Source organism: Calonectris borealis, chromosome 1, assembly GCF_964195595.1.
Source record: "Calonectris borealis chromosome 1, bCalBor7.hap1.2, whole genome shotgun sequence".
Classification (NCBI taxonomy): domain Eukaryota; kingdom Metazoa; phylum Chordata; class Aves; order Procellariiformes; family Procellariidae; genus Calonectris; species Calonectris borealis.
In genome coordinates this window covers 175,335,476-175,362,535 of record NC_134312.1, presented here as the reverse complement: position 1 = coordinate 175,362,535, position 27,060 = coordinate 175,335,476, and the positions used below count along the sequence as shown (strand labels likewise).

General features: G+C 34.8%; 1 protein-coding gene across 2 annotated transcripts in view; it reads left to right on the top strand.

Annotated features, from left to right (window-relative positions):
* PIBF1 (progesterone immunomodulatory binding factor 1) overlaps positions 1 to 27,060 on the top strand; it is a 123,553-nt gene that overhangs the window by 88,620 nt on the left and 7,873 nt on the right. For both annotated transcript variants that reach the window (XM_075139105.1, XM_075139096.1), the window contains 2 exons: positions 3,544 to 3,674; positions 13,032 to 13,116. In XM_075139105.1, coding sequence (XP_074995206.1) covers positions 3,544 to 3,674; positions 13,032 to 13,116 — 216 coding nt within the window. The remainder of the gene's footprint in view (positions 1 to 3,543; positions 3,675 to 13,031; positions 13,117 to 27,060) is intronic.

Sequence of the window (27,060 nt, the reverse complement as noted above, 5' to 3'; positions counted from 1 at the left end):
TATTTGCTCCCATTTTTTTTGTTCTAAGAGTTCTATGCCTGCTAGTATCAGCTTTCCCCTTTTGTAATTTTTTTGTATTTCATATTTTATACTGATTGCTATCTATTATCTTTCTTTATATAGTTAAGTTCTTAAACTTCTGTTTGCTGTCTTTACTGTATCCCCTGAGCTAAGATAGATTTTTACTCCCAGCTATTGTCTTTCTTGATTTTTTTTTTTTTTTTAAAGAGCAAAACAGAGATCCTGTAGACTGCAACATGCTCAGGTAGCCTATTATTATTCTTGTGATTGACATTTTGTTCAGTCATCTAGATGAAATCTAGAACATGGATTGAAAGTTGATGCCAAAGTGATGGGACCAACTTTTCTTTTGAACTTGGATTAAATACTGGTATTTCACTGCAGTATTTATGATACAACTTTTTTTTTAAACTCTTTAAAGGAGGGAGGAAAAGAAAAAGATTGCAGTAACTACAACGGATGCTTTTTCTAAGATTCTTTTTTTGGACTGTCCTCAACCAATTGCTGTTGAGCTTTATAGAAAGGAATCATATTGATCTTCTGGGAAAGTCTAGCATTACCAAGAAGAAAATATTGACTTCTCCATAATTTCATTCATTTGATGGAAGTCTGATATAATGTGCCTGCTTGAAAGTTGTAACCCTAAGGAAAAGCTCAGCTGCTGAAAAAAACTTGTCAGTCTTCAGTTGGTCCCATTATAGTTTGTTGGGCTTTATTTAACTGCAGGATCCTGTCTATTTTCAGGTCTGTGATACAGCATTAGAAAAGAATTTTCCCTTAAAGTCCTCTTTCCGTTGCTTTATATAGCAGTGACCTGCAATGTTAAAGTAGGTATTGAGACTTATTTCATACTACAGAGGATTTGTTGACCACGTCTAGGACAAACAGAAAAAAGGAATTCTCATGACCTAATCCAAGAAAGATACTCAGCTAGTGATAATCAGTTTATTGCCTCTGCAACTCACTTCATGTTACTCTCAGTTTAAGTAAGTGGAAGGCTATATATCAGCTTCTGCAAAGTAGTGATTTGCAATTACTACATTTAGTGTCCAATCTAAATTTTGGAATAAATTCACTTTGCAGAGGTTTTGAACAATAGTGCCAGAACTGATGGATAGACAATCTCTTGTGTCTAGAAGGCTAATATGGTCTTTGGGTCACTTAAAAAGCAAATACTGAGTCAGTATACAGCAAAAGTGATGTCCTAAATAAAGAAATTTGCTAAGCTGATATATTTGGCTTGCTGCTGAATGACTTTTTTGAGTCTTCATCATGATGTTGTATTTGTGCTTTTTGTATGCCTCGATGGAAACATTTTTGTCAAAAGCAGGTTTACATCTCACTCGAAAGAGAGAGTGGAGGTCAAGCTAAACAATGATAAAATCCTTTCAGCTTGATAGAGATGTCCATTCAGGGATAAATAATAAATGTCCAATTGCCAGGTATTAGATTTATCACTTAAAAGAATGACACAGAAATACTTAAGTAAATCTTGTATATTAGTCAGAAAGAAATCAAAGTTGCTTACAAAAATAATGCTTTTGCTCAAGGATAATGCTTAATTTATATACATGTGTGTATATATTAGTAAAATTGATCCATTAAATGCATTTAATGCTTAATTGATTACAGTTCAGTGACAACCTCTTTTGAGTTTACAGAATCAAACAGGCAGCAAAGCACCACCATGGAGAGGGAAGGGATAGCCTTTTTTCATAACAGCAGCATGCTTTTTAGCTGGTGAAGTTAGCAAGTTAACAGATGACTTAGCGGCATCAAACCAAGCTTACACCTCACGTGTCCTTTTCCATTGAAGTACTTTAATTCGTATCTGTGAGAACAATGAGGAACTTCACACTGTGATGACAGCATCCTTTGAAATTTCTTAGGCTATCAAGAACAGGATTCCAAACAAGATCAGTTGGATTAATTTTCTCCTATAATGGCAGCCTCAAGGTTTTATACTGCAATTTTTAGACCATCCTAGAGATTAGTACTCCATGTCTTAGAATTACCTGTTTGTCATGTAAAGACTCTCTATTGTCTTCCTGAAAGAGGTCTTTTTTGATAGTTTGTACTCTTAGAACAATAATAGCTTTTTTAATTGCATATCAATTTATTGCAGATAATTAGTTTCTACAAGAAGATGATTGCCTCTTTTTTTTACTTCTCTACAATAAACTTGGAATTTCACTGTGAACTAGAATAGGTATTTCCTGAAGGAACTAATGTATTTAAATAATACTTAAGGATCTGCATTAATTTGAAGAAGTGCAATGTTATTGTCTCTCATTTCACTTTTTAAAACATGAGGTGGATTTAACTCCCCTTTTAGTAAGGCCGATAAGCAAGCGAAGTTTTGTCTATATTCTGTTTTTTAATAAATATGAGCTATTACATTTTTTTTATATATATGTGTATATATATATGTTCTTTGCACATTTGACAGAGTATAGAGGGCAGAAGTAAAACTGCAATAAAAATATAATGGAATCAGAGAAAGAAGGAAACACAGTCTTATGTTTTGAAAATTGTGAATAGGAGAAAAATCTGATTTTTGGAAAGTCCTGAAATATTATTTATATAGGCTAGGTGTATAGGAAGGGTTTTTTTTCCCCCTGCTTGTTTGGAACAACACAAAATAGGACTACTGGCTCCTGAGTCTGATTTGGTAACTGCAGATTGTTTAATCTATTCAGAAATTTTATAATCGAATTGGAAAGCTTAACCATTTTCCATTGAATTCATTCCTTTAGACCTGTTTGTATCTAAACTTTAAAAGTTTTTAATTTCTTTTTTAAAGAATTTACTTGGTATTCTTGACTTATATGTACTCCAGCTGCTGAAACTGCTAAATCTGATGTGTGATCTTAATTCTGTACATATTTTAGTGAATGATCTTGTTATATTGCTCAAGATGCAAGCCATATCATGCAAACTTTTTAGACCTAGTGATCCTAATTTGTTCAGGGAATACAGCTAGAAAGGTTTATTTCCTACTTATGGGGATGACAGTTATTTTACACTATTCTTGTAAACATCCTGTTGGATTTCACTATTCATATATAGTAATTGATTCAAGGAAAGGGGAGTCTTCTTCCATTATTACTGTCTTTTTATTTAGATTCAATTTCTGAGCTGAAAATTCCATTGTAATAGTATACTGTTTTTAAAAAGTCACTTGTGGTCAATAAGGTGAGCAAACAAAGGCCTTGTCAATACTAATTTTTTTCATCAACAGAAGCTGATACATTAAAACTCTTGAAAATGCAGATTATGGAAGTGTAGGGAGCAGTAGCATGATTGCAGTGAAAATGTCGTACAATTAGAACAGAAAAATGAGAGGATGATGTACTAGATAGTAATTTTGTTTCTTTTTTTTAATGAAATAACAGGTTTGGGGTTTATATGATTATGCAATTGGTAGCAATCAATAATATCCAATAATAAATCAATAATAATCAAGTAATTGTGCTTTATAAATTATAAAATTTGTAATAGTAATGCTTCTTTTTTTGGCAGCTTGACAGAGCAAATTCTTTGTTGAGTCAAGTACAACAGCCATACAAATACCTCATTGAAACCGTGCAACAGAGAGATTCTCAAATAAGTCTACAGAAAAAACATATTACACAACTTGAAAAAGATGTCAGGTAATTAAAATTACTGTTTCTTTATTTTAAACTGAAAGTAAAATCACTTATGTGTTTATCATTAGAAAACAATTATGTTATTGGCCATAAAGTAGGAGATGTTGACACTCCATCATTGACTAAGTCCAGTCTTTGTGCTGGAACTCTAGCATCTGTGATTTCTCTCATCCTGTCAGAAAAAGAGGCTTTAGGTTTGGAAAAGCAGCAATGACAGACAGGTTTAAAGTGAGTTTGGAGTTGAGAAGAGCTCTCATGAAGTAGAGGAAAGTTCAGAAGAGTAAAAAGAAAGAATGACACACCAGATGTACAAAAGTAAAAATAAAGAAATAAAGTCAGAGAAAAATAATAGACTAGTTCACCAGCAAAGGGTATTTCGGGCTTAGCTCAAGTAGACTTCCTCTAGGGGAGACTCTCTGATTTGCTGTTATATCCAGCTGTCAGAACTCTCTGACCACTGAGCAACTTCCCACCATCATATAGCTTTATAAAGGATGTTTAACATATAGTTCCCAAATAAGCTGTCATAAAATAATCTGCCCCTTGATTTTCAGGGAAGTGGATAGCTGTGTGCCACTGTACTACAGAAGAATTAGCATTTTAATTATTAGGTGTTTATGTGGTATCTTGGTTTAGGAAACGCATACGGTAACAATTATGAAGCATTAATGTGATTGTATTACAAAGCAATTACATGAAAAATACAGGTTTTTTCCAACAAATCTGTTGAAGCAATGAAAATAGAAAAAGTAGGACTTACCATAGCTAAATACTTTATCCTACATACATATCTTACATATTTGTCTATTCAGAGTGTTTTGATAGTTTGGGATAGTATTTGTTATACCTTTGAGGAATACCTAAAAATGCTTTTATCCAAGTAAATATATACATAAATCAATACATTTATAAATAAACTGAAATATTCATTCATACTTCCTGACGAGATATCTTTCACTGGGCTTAACTTTGATTCAGTAAGAATAGATCTTTTTTTGTTCTGGAATCAAGGGGTTTTAATATTTTCCTAGATTTGATATATGTAAGAAAAACTTCAAAGTTAAATTATATTTTTCCAGGAAGTGAAAAATCACAATGTTCTCTATATATGCAGGATTTTACTTTCCAATTGTGAATAAAATCATCAAAGAATTGGTCAGTAGCAAATTAAATTTTCAGATTACAGTAACATGAAAATGTCTTTCATTTTTCACATAGTTGTCCAAAAGTCTCTTGAAAGCTAGGAAAAAAAAGGAGTAGATAGGTGAGGTCATTTCTGAAAGTGTATGTTTCATGCCATTAAAATATATAAGAACTTAAATGCATTATTAAGATTGATTCTCTTGAGTTTTTATGGCTCATTACAAATAATCTCTATGCCCAGATATTGTTCCTAAATTTAGCCTACAAATCAGGGCACCTAAATTAGGAACTTAGTCATGTCAGCTTTCCTTAGTAGTTCATGGAGGAAGTGGCATCTCCAAAAAGCAATTCAGATTTTGGATGCAGTGAGTCATTTGCTAGAGATGCCTGTTACTGTCCATTAACTATAAAGGGAATTTTTGGCATCTTAAAGTGCCTGAGGTAAGGAAGAAAATGGATCTGCACCACAGTGCGAGCATTCATGGTAAACATACCAGCAGTACTCTACTGTGGTGAGCTGGGGTGTGCTCACCACTAGTCCGTGTCTCTGTAAATGAAAGTGTGGTCTAACAAAAAAATATTTTTATCATTAATGGTTTTGTAGCAAAAAAGTAACACTTACTTTGCACATCAAAGGTTTGGTAAGAAGTTTTTCCTGTAGTTTCCAATATTCCTTGTAAACTAAAAATAACTATTGCTCCCTTATCACAATTTTGCCTCAACTTTGCTATAGTTTCATAGGCCAGTGAAATTCTTGGAAACAGCCTAATGTCTTAGGGCTTTTGGTACATATCAGTAGTCCCTGATTTTGCTGTTCATAACTCCACATTTAAAACAAATGTCCTAAATTGTTAGCTGATATTCCTTGGAGCACAGGAGAAATCATAATCTGGTATAAAATTGATAACGTTGATCCTTTGCTTTCCCATAAGTAAGAGGAAGGTTAGAGGAAGGGATTTCTAACCAGATAACCGTTACATTCCAGCAACCTTTTGTCATGAGGATAGTCTTTTGGAATCTGCTGATGACAGTTTTAAATTAAAATATCCCTTAGGTGATTTCAGATTACTTTGTGGACCAGTCTAGCTCCCAGCTATTCCAGAACTGAATCAGAATGGGATTTAAGTAAATTAATGATAATCCCTACCAAATATATGCCAAGTGAAGCTCTGCTGGATCAAAAGATTTAGACCACTATTCCTATCCGTCTTTCTTAGTTTCTTAAACAGCATTTTGTTGGTTTGTGTGTGGAATATTTTTGAGAGAGAGTTTTTGAGAGAGAGAGTTCAGAGAATTAGTACTCCTCAAGGAGGGCCCTAAATTCTGCAGATAATGTTGGTGCTATTAGAAAAGTAATAGGGAAAACACTAGACATAGTTTATGAAGCCTGGTTTCTCTGTATCTCAGAGCTAAGGGAAAAAGTTAATATTTGTAAAGCCATTTCAAAATGAAATGTTTTTTTCAGCTATTACCTATAATTAATAGGTAATACTGCAGTTCTGCAGTAGCCTTTTAAAGTTGAGGTTTAATTTATGCTACAATTACACAAAGTACATTATTATTTTTTAAAATTTTACATACAATACATGCATTAGTTTTATATCTAGAAAGCAATTTCACAAGTACCAGTTAATGGAAAAATAAATGTCCAAATCCTTGCTTTCAGACAGACCTTTAAAAATACCCTGACAATCAAGACTGACTACTTAGTTTTATCTTCACAGCTACCCTATGCTTGATCATGCTTTTCCTTCCTTTGTGTTTAGTGTGCAGAATCTGTAGTGGAGGAGTGTTCTTTTAGTGTTGTTTTTATCTCATCTGCTCATCAGGAGAGATGGTTCTGCATTATGTAAATGTGTTATCAGTGCCAGTGTTCTCTATCGCGTCTCACTTAACTTGAGTGTGGAGGGATCAGCAAGGACTAATTTGCAAGTGAATTTATTTTTTTAGACTTAATCCATAATTGGCTTCTGTGCACAGTGATGACTGCCAATAACCTTTTTAGAACGTACTCCTAGGGTGGTTAGGTTCCAGCAGATTTCCCAGGATGATGAATCAGTACTTTCTTGCAACCTTATAAATGTTTTGCAGCAACCTGCAGTGCTTTGTATTTCCTTGTCTATTGAGAAGGCTGTTGGTTGCTATTGGATGTGGTTTTGATTCTGTGATGAAATAGTCTTGATGAAATCAGCACAAGAGGAAGGCAACTATGAGGAAGGTTATCTATGACAGCAATCTCCTTAGTTTGGGCTGTGGGTGTTCTTGTGCCATATTTTACTGATTTTTTGCAAAATGGCCTAAAGTGACTGTCATGGTCACCAGGATAGTGATTTATAATGTGGTCCCTTGACAGGCAACAGATGTGTTCAGGATTCTCCACACTGCATCATTTTATGAAAGTGTCATTTCTGACAGCAGTTATTTCCACAAGAGGAGTGGGACAGATTCAGGCAGATCATTTTGATGTAATAGTCTTGAGAAGTCCTGAAGATCCATCTAAGTTTCCTTCCAACATGGTCTTCAAATGCACTTTACCCAGAGCAGCTTACATGCCTTCGTCATTAAGCATCATACGTCTAGAGCTAAGTCTGTCTTTCAGACCCTCCGTATCAAAATGTCTTCCTCACTTGGAAGGACTATTCAAATAGTACTCAAGGTTATTTGTGTCAATAGCTGTCAAACTGAATCATAGAATCATAGAACGGTTTGGGTTCGAAGGGACCTTTAAAGATCATCTAGTTCCAACCCCCCTGCCATGGGTAAGGACATCTTCCACTAGATTAGGTCGTTCAAAGCCCCATCCAACCTCTCCTTGAAATGAGAGGAATTGTCAAAATAGGTACCAGACTGAATCAAGGCCTTAAAGTAGTATATTCCACCAGAGCTGGAGCTACTTTGGTGGCTTGCTGAGAAGTGTGTCTGTTCTGGACACCTTTCACACAACTCTGTGGATCTTTAGCCATACCTTCACTAAGAACTTCAAGAGCTATTGTGGTTGGGGTCAATGCTTAGCTGAGCAGCTGTCATTGCTGGTAGTTATTTGCATGAACAACTTACGGACCCATCTCCAGGTTATTACAGGTATGTGACATACTGCTTAGATTCAAGTGTGAAGATGCAAGCGTATTACCACTCAAAGATAAAAGGAGAGGTTATTTAGGGGTAATCGAAGCTCGGTCAGATGCTGCCCATACGCATGTTCACTACCAATCTCCTTCCCATCCCCTTAGAATTCTCCCAGGCAGGCCATGGACTGTGCTGGCACTTGGCTGTGGTGGAAACTGAGGTGGCCCTGGTAGCAGAACACCTCATGTGCTTGTGCACTGAGCCATGCACCTGCAGATACGCTTCAGATACAAAACCTCTGGTCTTGAGTGACAGGGCATCTGCAGGGTGAATTTATAGGTGGTCTGCATATCTCAAAATATTCTGTTAAGTAACTTCTTATTTATGTTAGCTGTGGTCCACATAGCACTCTCATTAACAAAAGTAAATAGCCATGGTTAATAACAGCAGTGGCATGTATGAGGATGACTCCTTCCTACTATAAAGAAATCTCTCTAAAATTTCTTTAACCAGAAATGAAAACATCACATTTAGCACTCCTTTTGAAAAGAAATGCCTTGTAACTATGTCATGCTGTGGGAAAACAAATCTCTAAATTTCATTCTTATGTGTAGTGAAGTAATTGTAGTTTTAGTACATAATTTTCTGCTAAAAACATCTAGGTTTATAAATAACTGGAGACATAAAACAGGACTTTATTCATAAAGAGAGGGTATTTATTTTAAATGCAGTTACTCAAATTTCACAGTACCAATGGCTGGTTTTAAAAGTGGTTCACTTACCCGAAAGCACTCAAAAGCCTAACTGTGCGGCAAATCTAGAAGCAGTGCAAGGATTTTGCCTACTAAGAAGCTATGTACTGAAATGTTTCTTACCTAAACATTTTGGGTTCTCTAATTGCCATCCAAACATCATAAAGCTCAGCATACAGTGTTAGCCGAGTTTTTCCCATCACAGAATGGGCAATGAGCTTTTTATGGGAACATTACCATTCTGTGAAATATACATCATCTATTCCAACACTACTGCAGTTTATCTGAGAAATGCTCCAAATAAAGTCTGTAGAAGTATATTTCTTTTTTTCTACAAATGAACGATTTCTGACCTGTATTGCAACTTTTAAAAAGTTGTTTGGGGTTTTCTTTTTACAATTTCAAAAAGTAATTTCTTTTCAATTTGGACACCACACACATGAGTTTTTAACCCACCTGAAGCACTCCAGTTAAAATCCTTAAGCAATACTCTCCTAAATGCCTTCAAAAATCTGATCTGTGGTTATTTAGCCGCGTAATGAGAGATCACAATTTTTTCATGTATTGTATCTTTTAAAGAACTTTTATTTGCAGAATTTTTTATACTTCTCTCTAACACTACATGACTTAAAAAGAAAATTTTACTTAGACTTTAAAAATTAGCTGTCTGCTCTGCGCTATTCATCTGTAATTTGCAGAGAAGGGATAGCTGCACTATATGCCTATATTATATATTCAGTTTTATATACAAAACCTTCACATATACTATTTCTATGTTTGATTTTTTGATGGTAATATTTGTATATGAACATAAAATGCAAAAAAATAACTCAAGATTGGACTTCATCATGCTGTAATGTGAAATTAACAGAAAGGCACAATCCTTATTTCTTATAGCATTTGGGGTACACAGTTCACTGAAAAAGAAACCTTCTTTTTTTCAAACTGAATAGAAGCGATAATAAAAAACAGTAATATATAAAACCATGTTTATTTAGTTTGTCCAGTATAAGCATGTTATCCAGAACATCTAATAATAGAAGCTTCTGAACAGGACAGTAGCTAGTATATTTAGACCAGAGATTTAAAAGGTGGTTTAATTGCTCAAATTCAAAAGGCTTTACAAGTCTGAGACTGGGAGATGTTAGTCTCCATTCTCCAGAAAAATCAAGTCACCTAAAAATGTCTTACTTATGATATCCAAGCTACCTTGGCTTTAGACCCTGAGTAAAGCGAAACAAAACAAGCCAGTGGTTGCTATGAGCAATGTGTATGTATATGACAAGTGTATTCCATGGAAAGTCCTGCATTCCTGGTACCTGGATTCATACCTGGCTAGGTTTTGAAAGCATGATGGAATTAAACTGGATCTCCTCCCAGACATTTTGGTTTCTTCTGGAAATCCAGGCACACAGAAAAAGCAGAAGCTGCACTGCTTTTCAGTTAATTCTCCGACCTGGATTTTTGGGACCATGGTTATATGATGTATCACAAAGGGCACCTTCTTCACACTCAGGATGGAGCAATCAGTGACCAGGACTGTAGAGCACAGCATGGTCTACACTTGCCCTGCAATGAAAAAACAGTCATTTGTGTTGTTAAATAACTCCAGGGATATTAGATTATTTCAACACAGTCCATTTCTCCCAAGTGTTCACATGTTTTCACCCCAGAACAAGTCATAGGAAGATTTCTTTTAATGTTTAGTACTCTAGTACTTTAATACATGTCTGTATCACGAAAACTTAAAAGTATGATTAGTTAAAGATGGTCAAGAAGATCCTGCCTCTTTAGGTGAAAGTTATAAACCTTAAGCTCAGGTGTGAGAAGCTGGTTTGTCTAGTCTCATAGATTGTGGTTTCAGAATCATAGTAAGACAGTTAAGGCACTCCGTCACCAAATAGAGCAGTCTCATCCTTACCTTCAGCTGTGGGTTTCCACTGTACATGGTAAATCAAGTTGTTTTGGTGATCCATGTGAAAAATAACCTTTAAAAAGACCCCAGCTTCCATCCAGGTCAGTGAAGTGACCTACGCATGTGGTCACAAATTTTCTAGTACCAACACAAAGAGCAGGTTACCAGTATGTGATTAGGAAAGGATGATCTTTCAGCAACAGTTTTCACTTAGGTCAGCTGAAGTGAACTGTAAAGCTGCTCTCTGATTTGTTACACTGCCAATTAAAACTGGATTAGTTTACCATTTGATGGAAGTGCAGGGTACCTTAAAGCTAGAACCTCTTTGACTGCTGATATCCAAGATGCCCGTTCAGAATGCTTCCATAACAGGCACTGAAATGGTCAGTCTTCCTCCTAAAATTGAACTTTTGAAGGAATTTCTGCTTTACTTGGTCATTACAGGTGTGAATTTTTTAATGCTGTGTCTGGTTACACTGCTTTCTTGCTCTGCTAAATGTATATATGCCTCTTTTGCAGTGTTCTTTCAGAAGTATATGAATTATTTCCTTCTATCTGCAATGATGAAAAAGCATAACTATTGCAAAACTACTAAATCTGAAGTCTGCATGTGCTTTGGTAATTGTATATTCATATGTATGACAGAAAACACATCAAGTGCTACTGAATGACGTAGCAGTCTAATTCCTACATTTGACCACAAACAAAGAAAATTAGAACTGCTCCACATGGATCAGTCATGTCATATTGTTTCAGAAGGTATAACTAGTGTAACTAGAATAGGTTCTGTTCCGTAGATGAAACTGAATCCTGAACATGAACTTCTGGTTTAGTCATGAACACTTATTTCACATGTTTATGCTTATTCAGTACACTATTTGAGGCATAAAGGAACTTTTATTATTGCTTCTTTAATAAGTTCGTGAGTCATTCTCTAAAAGGATTGGTTTATGCTGCTAGGAAGTACAGAAATCCAAGAAAGCCTGACATATCAGTAAGTTACAACACATGAACCCAGGAAAAAAATAGTACAGCAATTTCATCATGATTAAAAATGTCACAGAAAAAACTCTTGAAAATATTAAAATATCTTTGTAGTTTTTCATAAATATTACCACTTTCCTTTTAAATAACTCAGACAACTAAGCAATTTGGCCAAAGCATACAATTTTTCTGAGAATTAATGAATGCCTAGAAGGAATTGACAGTCATAATTTATAGTACAGAGCTTGCAAGGAAATGCCAGAAAATCTCTGGGGCAAAGGATGATGTTGCTTATTTGAAACAAGTAGATGATACACAGCCAATTAAAGAAAAGGTTGATTTATTTTGTTGATCATTTCTGGATTAAATACTGGGAATATTAAATAATTTGTATTTGCAACATATGTAATTGCTCCATTCCATTTATAAAATTTTAATACATTTGCTTTTGAACTCCTGACCTGTATTCAGTACTACATATTTGCACTCCATATGCAGAATTGCATTTTTCATAGTTGTTGATTTACGTTATAGTTTATATTGTACAACCTATTTAGTTAAGTCATGAAGATGGCATATATAACATTGGTCTTCCAAGAAAATCTCTGTGGCTATTTTAACAAACTAGATTATATACTGGCATTATGTATGCATTAGTCTGAAGGTTACTGTTGGAAACTGATGTTGGGGCTAAATATGAAAATACGTTTAATTATATTAGAATTGCTGCCTAGAATCAGAATGTGTATGCTAAATATTTCAAATGTTCATATTCTATAACTAAGAAAACAAAGAACAATTAAAGTTGAACTTGACATTGTGCTATAAAAGCATGCCTTCATGCTAAAGCAGTTTTCATACTTGGTTCATAAGACAACCTTGTTCTCCTGAAATATAAAATAAAAAATAGCAAAAATACATTTACAATTTCTGTAGAAACTACACAGCTAAAAGGGAGAGCTGGATGTTTTTCTTCCTTGTATTTGTTATTTTCTAAATACAGTAGAATTTGTTGAATTCTAAATACAGTAGTATCAAAAGAGGTGATACTGAGGTGAACAGTGTGTGTTGCTACTAGTGATGCATACAACAAAGAAATCCACATTTTGATATATAGATATAAGGATATGTAGATATAGGGAGCCTTACTTTGCTTATAAAATGAGCTCATTTTGCCTAAAAGAAACCAAGAGATAATAATAGAAGATTCTGATAATTTAAATTACCCTCCAGAGAATCAAAAAACCCCCATATTTTATGAAGATTTTGAATAGTATTTCTGTTTGACTAAAATAAGATTTTGTATGTATCAGTGCATTCAGGCCCATTTATAAAAATTCCAATGCTTGAACATAGAGAAGGATCATTTCATACAATTACTTGAGCAGATTTTCATTGTTGCCAGTATTTAGCTTTAGAAAATGCATCTTTCAGCCAGAATACAAGATTAAAAGAGATTATCTGTTGCTATAACTGCATTTCCTATCCTCTTTCTACCAGTCTTTTAAATAAAGAAAAGGCAGCTTTGCTGCGTGTCAAGAATCAAATGGCAGCAGATTTGGAGAGACTTCTAAATCACCGTGAGGTAATCTTTCTGTTTTAGCATTACTACTACAAGTGCATTTTTTGTCTCCTCAGCCTTAAACCATGGGAAAAAATTGGCTTACTTTGGTTTTATCTGTTGGGTTTTTTTGTCAGTGTCATTTTCAGGAACACAGGTGATCATATGTCTGTCAGGCACCTAGCAGGCTCTCAGTTGTACTTCGGTTGCTAAATTCTCTCTGTTGACTTAGTCTCACCGTTCTTTCTTTTATTATGCATACAACAGACATGCCTTGCAAAGCGTTTAGCGTTTGCAAGCATTTAACAAGTATTTAGATAAAGGTGATGAAGTTGAAACACATGTAATCTGCAAGGCCTCATGTGCCACAGTGTGCTCCAGGATCTCTCCCTGCGCCTCATCGAGACCAAAAACCCGGACAAAACATTACGCAGTTAATTTCCAGTATACACATCTGAGTTTCTTTTCAACTCCAAAATACGATTTGGGGAGAGCAAACAGGATGGTAGTCACCCAGGTTTCCTCCAGACAAGAGTCAGGGTACTTCTGAAATACACTCTCATATCTAAAAGGATGCAAAATCTTGCAGTTTAGACATAAATGCACTATGTGGGGATTGCCAAAAGGCTTTTTTCAAGATTTCTCTCTAAACAATCTTAAGAGACTAACATGTCATGGAGTGAATGAGAGAAATTCTTTCTGCAGATTACATGTCTGAAACAAAGGATGGAAATAAGTGAAGTTTACTGAAGGCATCTCATACACAAATGATATGAAGGGTGAATAGTAATATGGAAAGTTTGCTGAAGCTACGGAATATTGAAGATATAAAACCAAAAGCTGACCATGAACAGTTGTTAAATTATCTCCCAGAGTTCCTGAATGATTTTGCAAGGATTTGCAGAGAAAATAAAACATTAATGAATCAAAAATTATGAATGTGAGGAAAAACGACACAAATTATATATATGCAGTGATGGAACCTAAATAGCCTGTTACCTGTTCAGAAAGATCATCATAGAGTCATTATATCAATAGTTCTACCCTTTCAATTCTGTGACAGGGAAGAGAGAAGATGGGGAGATTCCTTTCAAGGAATCTGCAGCTCCCCTAAATTATCCTGAGATTGCATTATCACTCATTCTAATACCGTTATTTCCATAGAAAATTGAATATGCACGCACGTCTTGAGGTCCTCTCCAAAATTGTTCTCCTCTATCTCCTTTCCTTGCTATTTCCCCAAATTCCCTTCTTAGATCAGTAAACCCAACCCCATGTCGTGAATTGGTCCAGACCAGTTTGTCTCTGCTGACCAGTTACAAAACCATTTTTTGTTAGAACCAAATGAAAACAATTTCACAGACAGCTGAGTCTAAGTGAGCCTCAACTTAAGTGAAAACTCTACTAATTCTGTTCCCTGAGTGCAGATCTCAAATATGAAACAATCACCTTAAATAAAAGTAAAACAGTTAAGTTGTTTACTTTCAATGCTGAATTGCACTGCATGTTTGTCTGATGCAATTCCCTCATAGAATAGTTTTTGCATTTAACTCTCTGAATTGATTGTAGTGCTTGTGAAGTTCCATGCATCAAGATTAAAATAGTCTAATTAAGGAAGAGAGTAATTGAAGATGCTTCCCCACACTGCAGGTGTCATTGACCTGGAAGGATCATCTGTAGGTGCATCAGAAGTAATCATTCAATAGCTCTTATTTCTGATGTCTGTATCCATATTGTATATTTAAATTTCAAATTCAAAACTGAGACTAAGGCAAATGTTCAGTTTGGGTGATATTTGGGTTTGCTTTTTTCTTTTGTTTTTTTGTGATTTTTTGTTTATGAGAGACCCACTGCTCTCTATTAATGTAATAGAAAACATTTAAAGCATTTCTAAATAATTTATAAGCCTTATCATTATATTGATGCATTATCATATCATGATATTAATGATATGAAAAATACTCTGAGGAAATATGACTTAATTGTATAAACATGTAATGAATTTTCTGGATTTCCAATATGATAGGCCCTTGGCAGGCTAATTTAAAATTAATTTATTTCAAAATTTCCTGTTCCTACTCCTTCTCTCCCAAGTAGTGCTGCTCCCAACTAGTTATGCTCTGAAGTAGTTATGCCTTGGGTGCCTAGTTGTAGTAGTGTCATATCAACCAACATGCATTGCAGCTGATAAAAATCAGTAGAAAGTGATAAATAAAGGTAAAATTTAACGATGTTTTGTAAGAAAATTATAACATTTCTACCTCAAAGCTATGCGACATTGTTTACATCCAAACAACATTAGCCCCTATGACTACCCACATAAACTATTCCTAATATGCAGCAGTTTGCTGCTTTGTGTCTTTTCACCACTTAAAATTTTCAAACTGAGGCCAACAATGCAAGCAAGGCTGAGCGAGGCAGGCTTTATAAAAAAGAAAGTAAATACTTAAGTCTGAAACAGACTTCATCTTGAATGTTCCTCATACCATAGATGTTAAGAAATTGAGCAAATATTTCCAAAATTATTATAGTTTTGTCAAATTTCTTTTTATATCTGTTAAAAATAGGCCATATTAGTCATATTGTTTTACCTAACAGTGATAATGATTTTTTAAGTCACCTATGCAGAAAAGGATATAAATACTAAAAAAGAAACATTAGAAGTTGCATGTTTGGGGGAAGAAAATTATTAAATGCCAGTCCGAGGCAAAAAAAAAACCACCTAAGAAATACAAAAATAAGCTGAAGTTGGTTTAGGAAAATGTGTGAAAATAACAACTGTGTGTGTGTGTGTTAACTTTTGTCATTTCTGTTTATTCCTAATGCAGCCTTTTATTTTTTACCTTTAATGCAGACCTCTTCCAGTAGTTTCATAATTTACGAATTTCTCTAAAAGGCAATTATCTCATGCATTGAAATCTTTCTACAGGATAGGACAACTTAATCTACAGTGAATTAGTATTCAACTAAATTTTTTTTTGCCATCTTAATAAAAAAGTTAAATATGCAGAACATCACAATTTCACAGTAATATCCCTGCTAATAGAAAAAGACAATCCAAATTTTCTAATCTTGGGCTAATAAAGACTTGACTTCATTTGGACAAGGTATGTGTTTTTAAATAAAAGTAACATGCAATCTGTAAAAACAGATATATGCAATTTGAAAAAATATGAATTGTGGGTTTATGTGTTCTGTACATGCTATCATGTAATATGATTACTATCAGTCTTGTTTAGTCATTGCACATACTAAACTGTCATGTCTTGTAAGGAATTACCTTGTTGCCCTCATGTTTGCAAGTAAAAACATTAGAATTCTTGAATAGATAAACCCAAGATATTCATAGTTAACATAAATTGAAGTTTAGGTATGTTAAAAGTACAAGCAAAATGACAAAACAATGTTAATGCTGTCTTACAGTGACGTGTTTCAGTAAGTATACAGTTTTGACTTAAGGTATTCCAGCCTGTGTGGTCTCAGACTGTATTAACTCTTTTTAATGAAAAGTTAGAGTTTGACAGGTTGGGGTTTTTTTATTTTTATCTGCTTGTGATATCAGCTGGATTCATAATGCTTGCTTTGGAGGTAATTACAGCATTTTATACACTTTTTAGATAAAGAAATGCATTCACGCTTAATCTTACTTCTCTTTTCATGTATTTTAATTTTGGAAGAAAAAAGTTAAATATTGAAGTCTTAATCTTGGAAGAATTCATATGGGGCTCTTACGTGAGCTTTTATTACAGGAAAAAAAAATGACACTAGATATTCATGTAACAAAATAGTTCATTATTTCAAATTATGAAAACTAAGCTAATTTGATGATTATTATTATATTTTGCTGTGGTCATTTGACTATACATATTCTAAAAAGGTTGGGTACAGGAAAAAAATTTAAGCTTTTTTTTGGGGGGCTATATTTTTGGCCCAAATTCTTAATTGTTTCTTGGCCTTCTATTTCCTTTTTTTTCTGAATTAATTAGTAAATGAATGTGGAAAACTTTTTAATCTAGCTTCTCATTTAGATAATAGAGAATTGGCTGGTACGGTAAAATTTCTTATCTTCTTCATATGGATAAATGCAAACTTCAGTATTTGAGGGGGAGTTCAATGGCATTATCCTGAATGATCAGTATCCAGGATCATGCTGAGATTATGTTCTTAGAGGTTCATAATAAAGTCTTCACAGTGCTGCTGCCCTCTTTGAGCAGAAGGAACTGGGGCATGCAGTATTGTGATGCCATTTGTAAACCCCTCAATGCATCATAGCAAGTAGAGTTAGTACAGCCAAATTTTTCAGCTGAGTTCAGACTAACAAATTTTATATGTTTTGTCTAGATAACCAATAGGATTTTTAATTGTTTTTCCAGATCCATCAGACGAGCATAAAACATTGTTTGGAGGAACAATGGGATCTCCCATTAATAACTTTCTAGTAAACAGTGTTCTTTTTTTTAAAAAAGGATATTTCAAATCCAGATTTTTTTTGCATTATTATTTGTAGTCCGTGTTCTCTTTTTAATCAGCTGAACTTTACACTTTTGTGACCCTCTATCTTTAACTGTGGATAACCAAACCACACAAAAAAAAAAGACCTGTGGTCTTGATTCTTCCCACTCAACTTCAGCACTTACCTTATACCCCCAAACGTGGACCCTTCTTGCCCTAGTGTCTTTGTATAGTCAGGGGAGCACGAGTAAGAAGGATGTTCCGTCAAAGCATAAATCAAGATGAAATTATACATTATGCCTGAGTTGACGCAATAGCTATAACAATGCCTTACCTCTTTGCTCCTGATTCTCCTTCTCTGTCCTCCTCTTGCACCAGCTCTGGCACATCTCTAATGCTGCACTGGGACCACTGAGATCACTAAACAGAAACCTAACCTGACCGAAAAAAGAAAACCACCAAAGTGAATTGCTGTCTGTTAGGTTAGCAGTTTGAATCACCTTTGGAAAGGGTCCAGCAAGGAAAAGAGCAAGTGAAAATATTTATATGTCAGTATTACTTACCTGTGAAAAAGAGGGCATTTTGTGTCCAAAACTGTAGAATATAGCACACCAAGCTTCTGTGCCATCCTTTATCTGGATCCAAACTTTATCCTTTTGTGCATACAACAGGAATCTATAACTTAAAGGCACCAAAGAGCAGTTCTCTGTTAAGTGCTAAAGTTAAGTGGGATGAATCCACTAAATCTTTTTAGCTGAAGCTCTTGATCCATGATTCCTTTTATCTGGTTTTTTTTTTCCTTCTCTTCCAACAGTCAGCCTTTGACTAAAAGAAATATTTACCGTGAGCTCTGTGATCTTGGCACTTCCATTGCTTTTCATGCTTGATGCAGTTGTTAGTATTTTGGAACATCAGAAGTGCAATTTTAGACTTTATCCATTGGCTTGCAAACTTCAGATGAAAACTTGGAAGGACAGTCTGTCAGCACTCAGATGTTTGGCAAGAAGTTTTAGTAATCGTTTTCTGAGGTTACATTTAGGAGGTTATAAATTGGCTATGCTTTGATGTATGGCATTGTACTATTTCTTCAGATATTTAAGATGCAGACGTATCATAGTAAAGAAAACCAATAAAGTGCACAATTAAATCTGTTTATTTTTGCCTTTCCGATTCAAAGTACAGAGTGTAGAAACTAACTTCTAACATCTTGAAAATTAACAAACTGTTGTTTATATTTTTAATATGGAGTTCATACTCCATTGTTTTTCGGGAAGAAAAAAACAGACCAAGTATAACAAATGGAGGGGTTCTTTTTATGTTTTAAATAGAAATATTCTAGGAGGCATGAAGCGAAACAAAAATGAGACTGGTATAAGAGACACCAATAGAAGGCTTTAAATAGGTATTCCTCTAAGTGCTAAGATCAGTTTCCGTTTATATGAGTATAAGGGAGTTAAGTTAATTTACACTACCTTTTTTTTTAAACAGCTTGAAATCACCTGTGTGCAATGCAGTCTGGCAATACATTAGTTTTTAATCTATAAAAGTAAAACCAATATTGTGAAACTATTGTAGTAAGAAATAAAAGGGTAAAATTTATGACATAAATGGTGCAAATGAAGGCTGTTTATAATACTCATTAATTTCCTAGAATGCAATTGTTTATGCAGACGTGATTTCTTATCAGCACATGAGTATTATATACTGGTTAAAAAGATATGAAAACCTGCTGATATTTTATCTCCTTTACACATCTGTGCACTTGTGGTACATTAGCAGCTGTGCATACAAGTGATAGAATGTAAAGTTGCTGAACTAGTCACCTGCCTTATTGACACATTCATGTGTTACTGTGCCAAAGCTCTTCAAGGGAAGTTAGCAACCAGAACCCAGGCTCTGGCTATCTGCTATGGGACAAAGTAGAAAACATGTAGTAGTAGGTTTGATATCAATCAGTTAAATGGATACAGACACATGGGGTTTGATTGCTATTTGTTTACTTAAATCCGGTTAGCTTACGTCAGTAAATTGTTGTGTCACTCTAATTGAATTGAGTGCTAAATCTGTCTAAATATGTGTACCTGAATTGGTACGAATCTTCAACTAGACTGGGTTAAAATTTATTTAGGTTAGTCATTGCAAGCTCCTATTCTGTTTAAGACATATTAAAGTATAAAAAACACTTATTGAGCTGTTCTTGCTGAGAATAGTCTACCAGGTTAATATTAAAATGCTAATTGCCTCAGTGACTGTTATGTTAAACTTATTTTCCAATTGGCAGGTCAAAAGCTTTCCAAATCTGATATATAACTCACCATTTATGAGTAAACCTAATGTTTTTCTTTCACTGCCATGTATCTCTTCCCCCTTTCCAGGTTTTCACAGTTTCTTAACAAAATGTCAAAATAATCCTGTTTAGTAACTGAATATTTCTCTGGCCTTCACCACAGTAACTGAACACCTCAAAAATGTTAACCTCACAACTTAAAGCAGAAAAGTATCACTACCCCTGTTTTGCAGAAGCAAAAATGAAAGAAATGGTGCTTTGCCCAAAACTACCCAGAGTTTGTAGTAGAGGTTGAGTTCATGTGTCCTAATGCAGTATCTTAATAACAGCCATTCTTCTTTCCTTACGTGTTTCAGTTCAAAAGCCCGAAAAGAAAATCTCCTTAGTGTTTATTTTTCCTAACTAGACACAAATTAACTCTTTTCTCTAAGTCATCTTACATATGAACTAATTGTCATTTGGAAGTAGTTTCAAAAACAAATTACATTTTCACTTTCTATTGTTCTGAGAATTTACATTTACAATCATTTTTTAATCCGCGTCTCCTGAAAAAGGCCATTTTCCAAAGTCCTGTGAGTCTCTTAAAAATGAAATCTAACGATTTTTTAATTTGAACTGTAGAATGGATATTTTATATTTTTTATATTAAATTTTCTGAAAAAAGAGAAAAAAATTCATAGCAGGCTGGAGCTTACGTGAACGAGATTAAAAGTGTAGCTTATTTTGTCCAAGCAAACAGAGGATCTGATGGGGTGCAAGAAAAGGAGATAAACTTAAGGCAGCATTGTGTAGGTAATAAGTAAGAATAGAGAAAAAGACAAGAACAAATGAGAGAGAAAGGTGAAGTTAAGAACAGAAAATAGTTATTTCATTATCTTTAAAATGTAGAAAATCTGACTTCTTTTTTTGTTTTTTATTAAATGGTTGCCAAATGCATTTTCCAAGTGTGTGTAAGATTGGAGAGAGTCCACGTGATCAAGCAGCAGGAACAGCTACTAATTAGTCCTTTTAGGATATGCATAGTTTGTTAATGGCTCTAAGAGTTTTTCAGAGAGCTGCTATAAATGATCAGGCTAAGGTTCCCGAGGATTTATATAAATCTTGATGAATGTTAGACTTTAAACATGGCCATGTGAATTATCAAAAGCATTTGCATTCTGTGACATTGTTCCAAAATGTTAATGTTTCCAGTGTCTGAGAATCCAGTAGTCTCTGTGCTTGCACATACTCATCTCATGTCAGTATCCTGCACAAAACCCTGTTACTTCTCAATAGTGATCCTGTTATCTGGCCCACAAAAGTGAAAGAAAAGACAGGTGCTTTTATTCTTCCTTCCCTCTTTTGAGGAGAAGCGAGGTCTCCTGAAGTATCTGTGTTTTACTTTACTGTGACCAGTTACTCCTATGTTCTCATCTTTCTTACTTTTGTATTCCTCCTGGAGAACGTCCCTCACTGCTAAATTCTCTACGCCCACAGTTTCATTCCATCTCAGCAATGACCTTGAGGATTCCAGATGAGTTTTCAGCATTTCATTATTAGTCGTACTTTAAAGTATGGCTAATACTACCCTTAGCTGTAATTAAGTTATGCTGAAGAAGATTGACTCGAAGTAACCTAGGACAGAAAGCCAATGTGTTGGATTTAGGAACCTGGAGAGTAGCAACAGCTGCCATCCGCAAAAAACAGAGGTAGAGAGAAGTTCAGAGGCTCATAAAAAGCTTTGGAGTCATAAGGGGGAGGGCAGTACGTGTTTCATCAGGGATGGAAGCTTAGTGGATAAAAGGAGAAAACTGCTTTGTTGGGGGAGAGGGGAAGGAAGGGGTATCTGCAGGGGTTGGGAAGACACGACTGAAAAGAAGTGATTGGTAACAGGTGCCTTCAAACAATCTCTAGCTCTGCCTCTTTCCCCTCTTTTCTGTGTAAAAGATTGTACATGATAATGTCAAAATTATTTGTGTTTCTAAAGTGAATGACTTCCTGCTCATCTATGTGCTGCAACTTGTTTTATATGAAAAAAATGCTGATGTACAATGCTTAGCTCTCTTTTTAAATGTTAAGCCACAGAGTAATTATCATTTTTCTTATGCTACGTTTATGTTCCAAGATTCTAGTTTCTATTAATGTTCTGCATGTTTTCTAAGTAGATTACAGGGACATTTCTGCATCACAAGTAAGCCCTGGAGCTATTCTCAGCTTAAAGCTTGGAGAAACAAAGTGACATTTACATTGCTAAATGAGTGTAGAGAAGTTTCTGGCTCATTTTTTACAAGGAAAAATATGCTCCTAAGCAGTATTTCTCATTTTTGTTATCTATTTTGTTGCTGTCAAGCTTTAATAAAACTTGAATTCCAAATAGTACTGAATTTAGGAAGAGGAAGGACTTAACAGCTGGGTTCATTCATTCTTTTCTTGGAGCTGTATTATTCAGAATGTCTTACTAGTTTTCATATATATTCTTTAAAGAATTATCTTTCCATTCGCAGTGGTATACATTAAACAATTGTGTACTAAATGGTGATTTCTACTCAGCAATTTTTTTTTTTTTTAGACTCTTAGAAACCATGATAATAACACAGGGTTTATTAATGTCAGTTAATGTAAGTCAAATATATTTTTTGCTCTCAAAAATAGGAAGCTTCAAGTGCAACTTATTTATGGATTATGGGATGGAATTGGCATGTGTATTTTAAATTATATGTTTTTGAGAGAGCCAGAATCAGTTAAAGTGATAAACATTTAAACAAGAAAGTGTTGGCTGCTGGCAGTGTTGGCAGTTTCAATTAACTGATGTTCTGTTATATTCATTTTTCCTGGATATTTCCATCACATTCCAGCTGTGTAAAAATTTTACTTTTGTTCACTTTGTGGTAGCATTTGAATATTACCAAGTGGAAAGTGAATTTAAATACTCTATAAGAAATACCAAAGACAGGGAGAATCAATCTAAAATGTTACCCTCTCAGAAAATACAGGAACTTTTACATAATAATTTATCCGAATAAGGCTGTTTGGACATATTAGTATTTTTAGCATCTGTTTCCTGTAAGTAGAACTTACTCAAGAAAACATACTTTTTATTAAACTTGAATTTGAGTAAATGAATGTCACAATGGCTCAGATTAAAAAAATATTTGGGGATTTAGTCCTTGTTATAAGTGCAAATATATTCCCAATCTTCAATACAAAGAGTGAAAAAACTTTCAGAATTTGACATGCAAGTTCTGAATTATGAGACAAATTATTTCCTATTTTCTTAAGAAGTTAGAAAGATTTAACTGTTAAGAAAAAATTTAAGATACAGCTGAAATAGGCGAGATTTTTATGTATCTAAAAAGACATGCATGTTCACTGCAATGACTGGGCCATTTTATTGTTGCCATAGTTCTAATGCATTAACCTTATAAAACTGGAAGTAGTTTGTAGATCCATATAGTCACAGATCTGTCAGTTCGTTTTAAGTTTTTATATGCACTGGGATATAGAGAACTCCTGAATTAAGTGTAGTGCAGAGAAGCTATCAACATCCTGCATATGGTCTGGCATCTTTCCACCACCCAGTTATCAGGTTCATTTGTTTGATCAGGACATTTCATACTGTCTTCCAGTTTCCAGCTTTACAATGTGTATCCATGTGCCTAAGATGACCATATGTGCAAATCTCACACCAGAATTCTTGCTGACTTCTCATATTTCCAGTACAGCTGCAGTTGAGGATGCGACTATGTCAAATACACTTTGCCTTACATGAAGGATTAAACCATGACTTGTGATGTTTTCTTAATTGCACAGGTGGTTGTTAAAATCTTCTTTGAGCTCTGTTATGCATGTAGGTTCTACTCCTGATAGGCACAAGCCCAGAGCGTTCCACTGTTGAAGCTGAGTTTGCATTCGTGCCATCGCATCCTATCCATCTGCAGTCATAAATAGTGACTTGCCATTTGCTTCATTTTGCTGTCACGTCAAAATGGAGCTACTGTAGTGTCTTTCTACTATTTCACACTTTGTCATCATTAATATTAATGTTCAGTGTTGTTAATTCTGTGCTAATAGTGTTGGTCTTTTTTCCACTTTCAGCCAAAAAAGGGAGACAAATAATTCATTCCAGGTTATAGGCTATAGCCCCTCTGCAGTGTGTCTCTAGCTGTTTGGCAGAAATAAAATCCGGGAAGAACAATTCTAAAATAATTCTTTGTGTGAATTGTCAGTACTTCTAAAGAAGAGACGTTCTAGGTACTGCTTTTGCTCGAGAGTCTCATTCCTGGATAATGACACATACATGTCTCCTTTCCCTAAGTGCACTCCAAAGTTAGAGTACCATACTCAACCTTTTTGTTCAAAGTGCTGTATGCAAATCATTGCATATGTTGAAAGGTGGAACCAGGTTCTATTTCAGTCCTCTGGTATGTTGTTCTCCAGAAATATGTCAGTGACTTGATGTTCTATGCCAACAATCTGTACAGAAGGCTCCCTTTGTTTACCTCCATTTTAACTGGTGAACTCCAATGATATTAAAGAGTACTACCAGTGTAACGATGATCTGAGAAGTCGTTTGTCAAGTCAAGTGACACAGTAGCAGAGATGGATCTTGCCTAATTTTAAAAATCTGTAGTGTAGATGTCTACATCTGAAAATCGTCTAGGGATTTATAGTCAGAAAAGAAAAACAGGCACTATTATGGTGTGATTTACCATATCCTCATCTAAAATCAGCAAAATTCATTGTAACCTATGAATTTCTTACCAACAGCTATATAGAGGAATCAAACAAGCTAGTTTGCCTAGGTTTAAATATTATTACTGAAGATATCTAAAGGTCAATGTGAGGAAGTCCAACCAAGTATCCGGTCACAAGTTCCAAAGCTGAACTGCAACCAGAGTTCTCACAAAGATACCTCTCCATCTTAGTATCAGCTGTTAACTGATACAACTTGATTTTTAACACACCTTTTGCTTTCACAGAAAATCACAGTAGGAATCTAAGAGGGATCCAAGTAAGAAAATGCACAGACTTCATAGAGGACAATATCCTTAGTATTTTCTCTACCATCACCTTATATGCCCATCAAGCTTGACCCTACTGAACACCCTGAGACAGACAACTGTGAAGACAGTTCCTTCTGAACCACTCTGCCCTACTCTTTTCCATATTGAGATAACTTTCTCTCAAGAAGGAGTTATAGGAAGTATAAAACTATTTTTTTTCACTGAATCCTCCCAAGAACATTTGTATATTGAACATGAACTTTTAATTTTTGAGAGACTGAGAAATCATTTCTGAAATGTGCTCTTTACAAAACACTACCAAATGGATATAGCATTCTTAAATGCTGATTTAGGTTTCTCAAATCAGTATTCTTTAACGTACCTATAACCTCATTTTCTGAACTCTGCTTTTCCCTGTGCTGACTTGTTGTTTGAAGACTACAATAACTGCTTAAATGGGAGGATATGTGCATGTGAAGACAGATTGCATTGACTTAGCACGAACATGTTCTTCATCCCAGTACCCCTGTCTTCCCTCACTTGCGTGTTCTATTACAGCTATTATTTTTATTGTTGTTGTTATTTTAGAAGTTAATATAGCCAGAATAGTCACCAGACTGCTAAACTCAAACCTACTATTTGGCTCCCACATTGAGAAGAGTCCAGTCTCTGGACTCAAGGTGCACTAAGTCTCTCGTGAAGCAATTTTTTTGTCCGGTCCCCTCTATGCAAGGGGGGTTGTACAGTTAACTGTTCTTGGATCTAAAGACAGTGCTGTAATCTCTCAAGTCTCTTCAGACTGGATACATATTTTTCTTTTGAATTATAACTTAACCACATGGGGACCATATGGCAGTCAAAGTGAGGAATACAAGCTTTCCAAAGGAGCTTTCCTGAACATACATGCTTTACTCTTAACAGTACAGAGGACTTACACATTGGGGGTGGGGACACACATCTACAATCATCATCTCAGTGCTTGACTCACAAATTCTGAGACCTTAAGTGTTGATCAGCATCTTTGAGGGAGGCAAACCTCTGTTTGTATCCCTCCTTCAGCTGATTTTTCTGGCTTTGTCTGTGAAATTGGTTTTCTTATTTAAAGATCATAGTATTTAACGCCTTTTCTGTCTTTCCATTCTTTTACTGGGAATTAATGCTGTTTTCTTCTCTGGGAACACTTGTCATTCATCAAAATTCAGTGGTTCTGCCAGAACCTGATGCATTTTCTAGGACAGAAATTTCATGTTCAGCTTCCACAGTACAAGTTCTCTGCTTCAAAGTGGAGTTCTAATCCAAGGTGAAGTTTGCAATCATAACTTCTGTATGTAAAGCTAAAAGTAGAATATCGTTTGTCATGGTAAAGGTTCAGTTAACTGTATGTGCTATTGTTAGGGTCACTTTTGCTTTAGAGGATATTTATCTGAGTGCAGTAACTGTGGGCTTTACTGCATGAGGAAGGAGCCAGATGGACCTGACACCCATTGGCTTCTTCTGTGATGATTTTAGTGATATGAAAAACATTAAATTTACCATCAGAATGAATTATCTTCAGGCCAGAAAGGTAGATGTTTCTTCCCACCGAGCATTTCCAACTGTTTAGTTTGATCTATGTAAAGTTTCTTTTTAAGATCATTGTATGGAGATTATTTGAAGGTGCAAGACTTCCCTGCCATAAGAATATAAGAACTGACATTTATGTAATTGATTTGTGTAAGCCAGTTGCTTTTTCTTGAGACTGTTATTTTGCATCTGCTTCCAGAGCATGTTATATAAGTACATATTATTTTAACTGCTTATATAAATTTACATATTTATTATAATTATAGACACACATATATAACGTTAAGTGCCTTTGCAAGCTTTTGAGTGCACAGAGAGGATTCTTTCTTGCTTTGATTATAGTCACATGACAAAGACAGTAAGAAGAAAAATCTTTATACTTGTTGACAATCTACTAAAAATAAATGGAATTACTATCTTGATAAATATCTATTGTGCTTAATGCAGGCAATTTTTTCATATACTTCATTAATTATTTACTTGATAAATAGCATTCCTTTTTATGCCTCAATCATTTTCCATATCAGGCAATTCTTCTTCATTTTGTTTTGATTATGTAAGTTATGATTTTGTTACAATATTTAATATTACACTAATTTTGAATTTTTGTAGTACTGAATTAGGAAAATGTAAGATGCTTTTCTGGTACATGTATGTTTGAGCACGTATCAAGGACAAAAAACC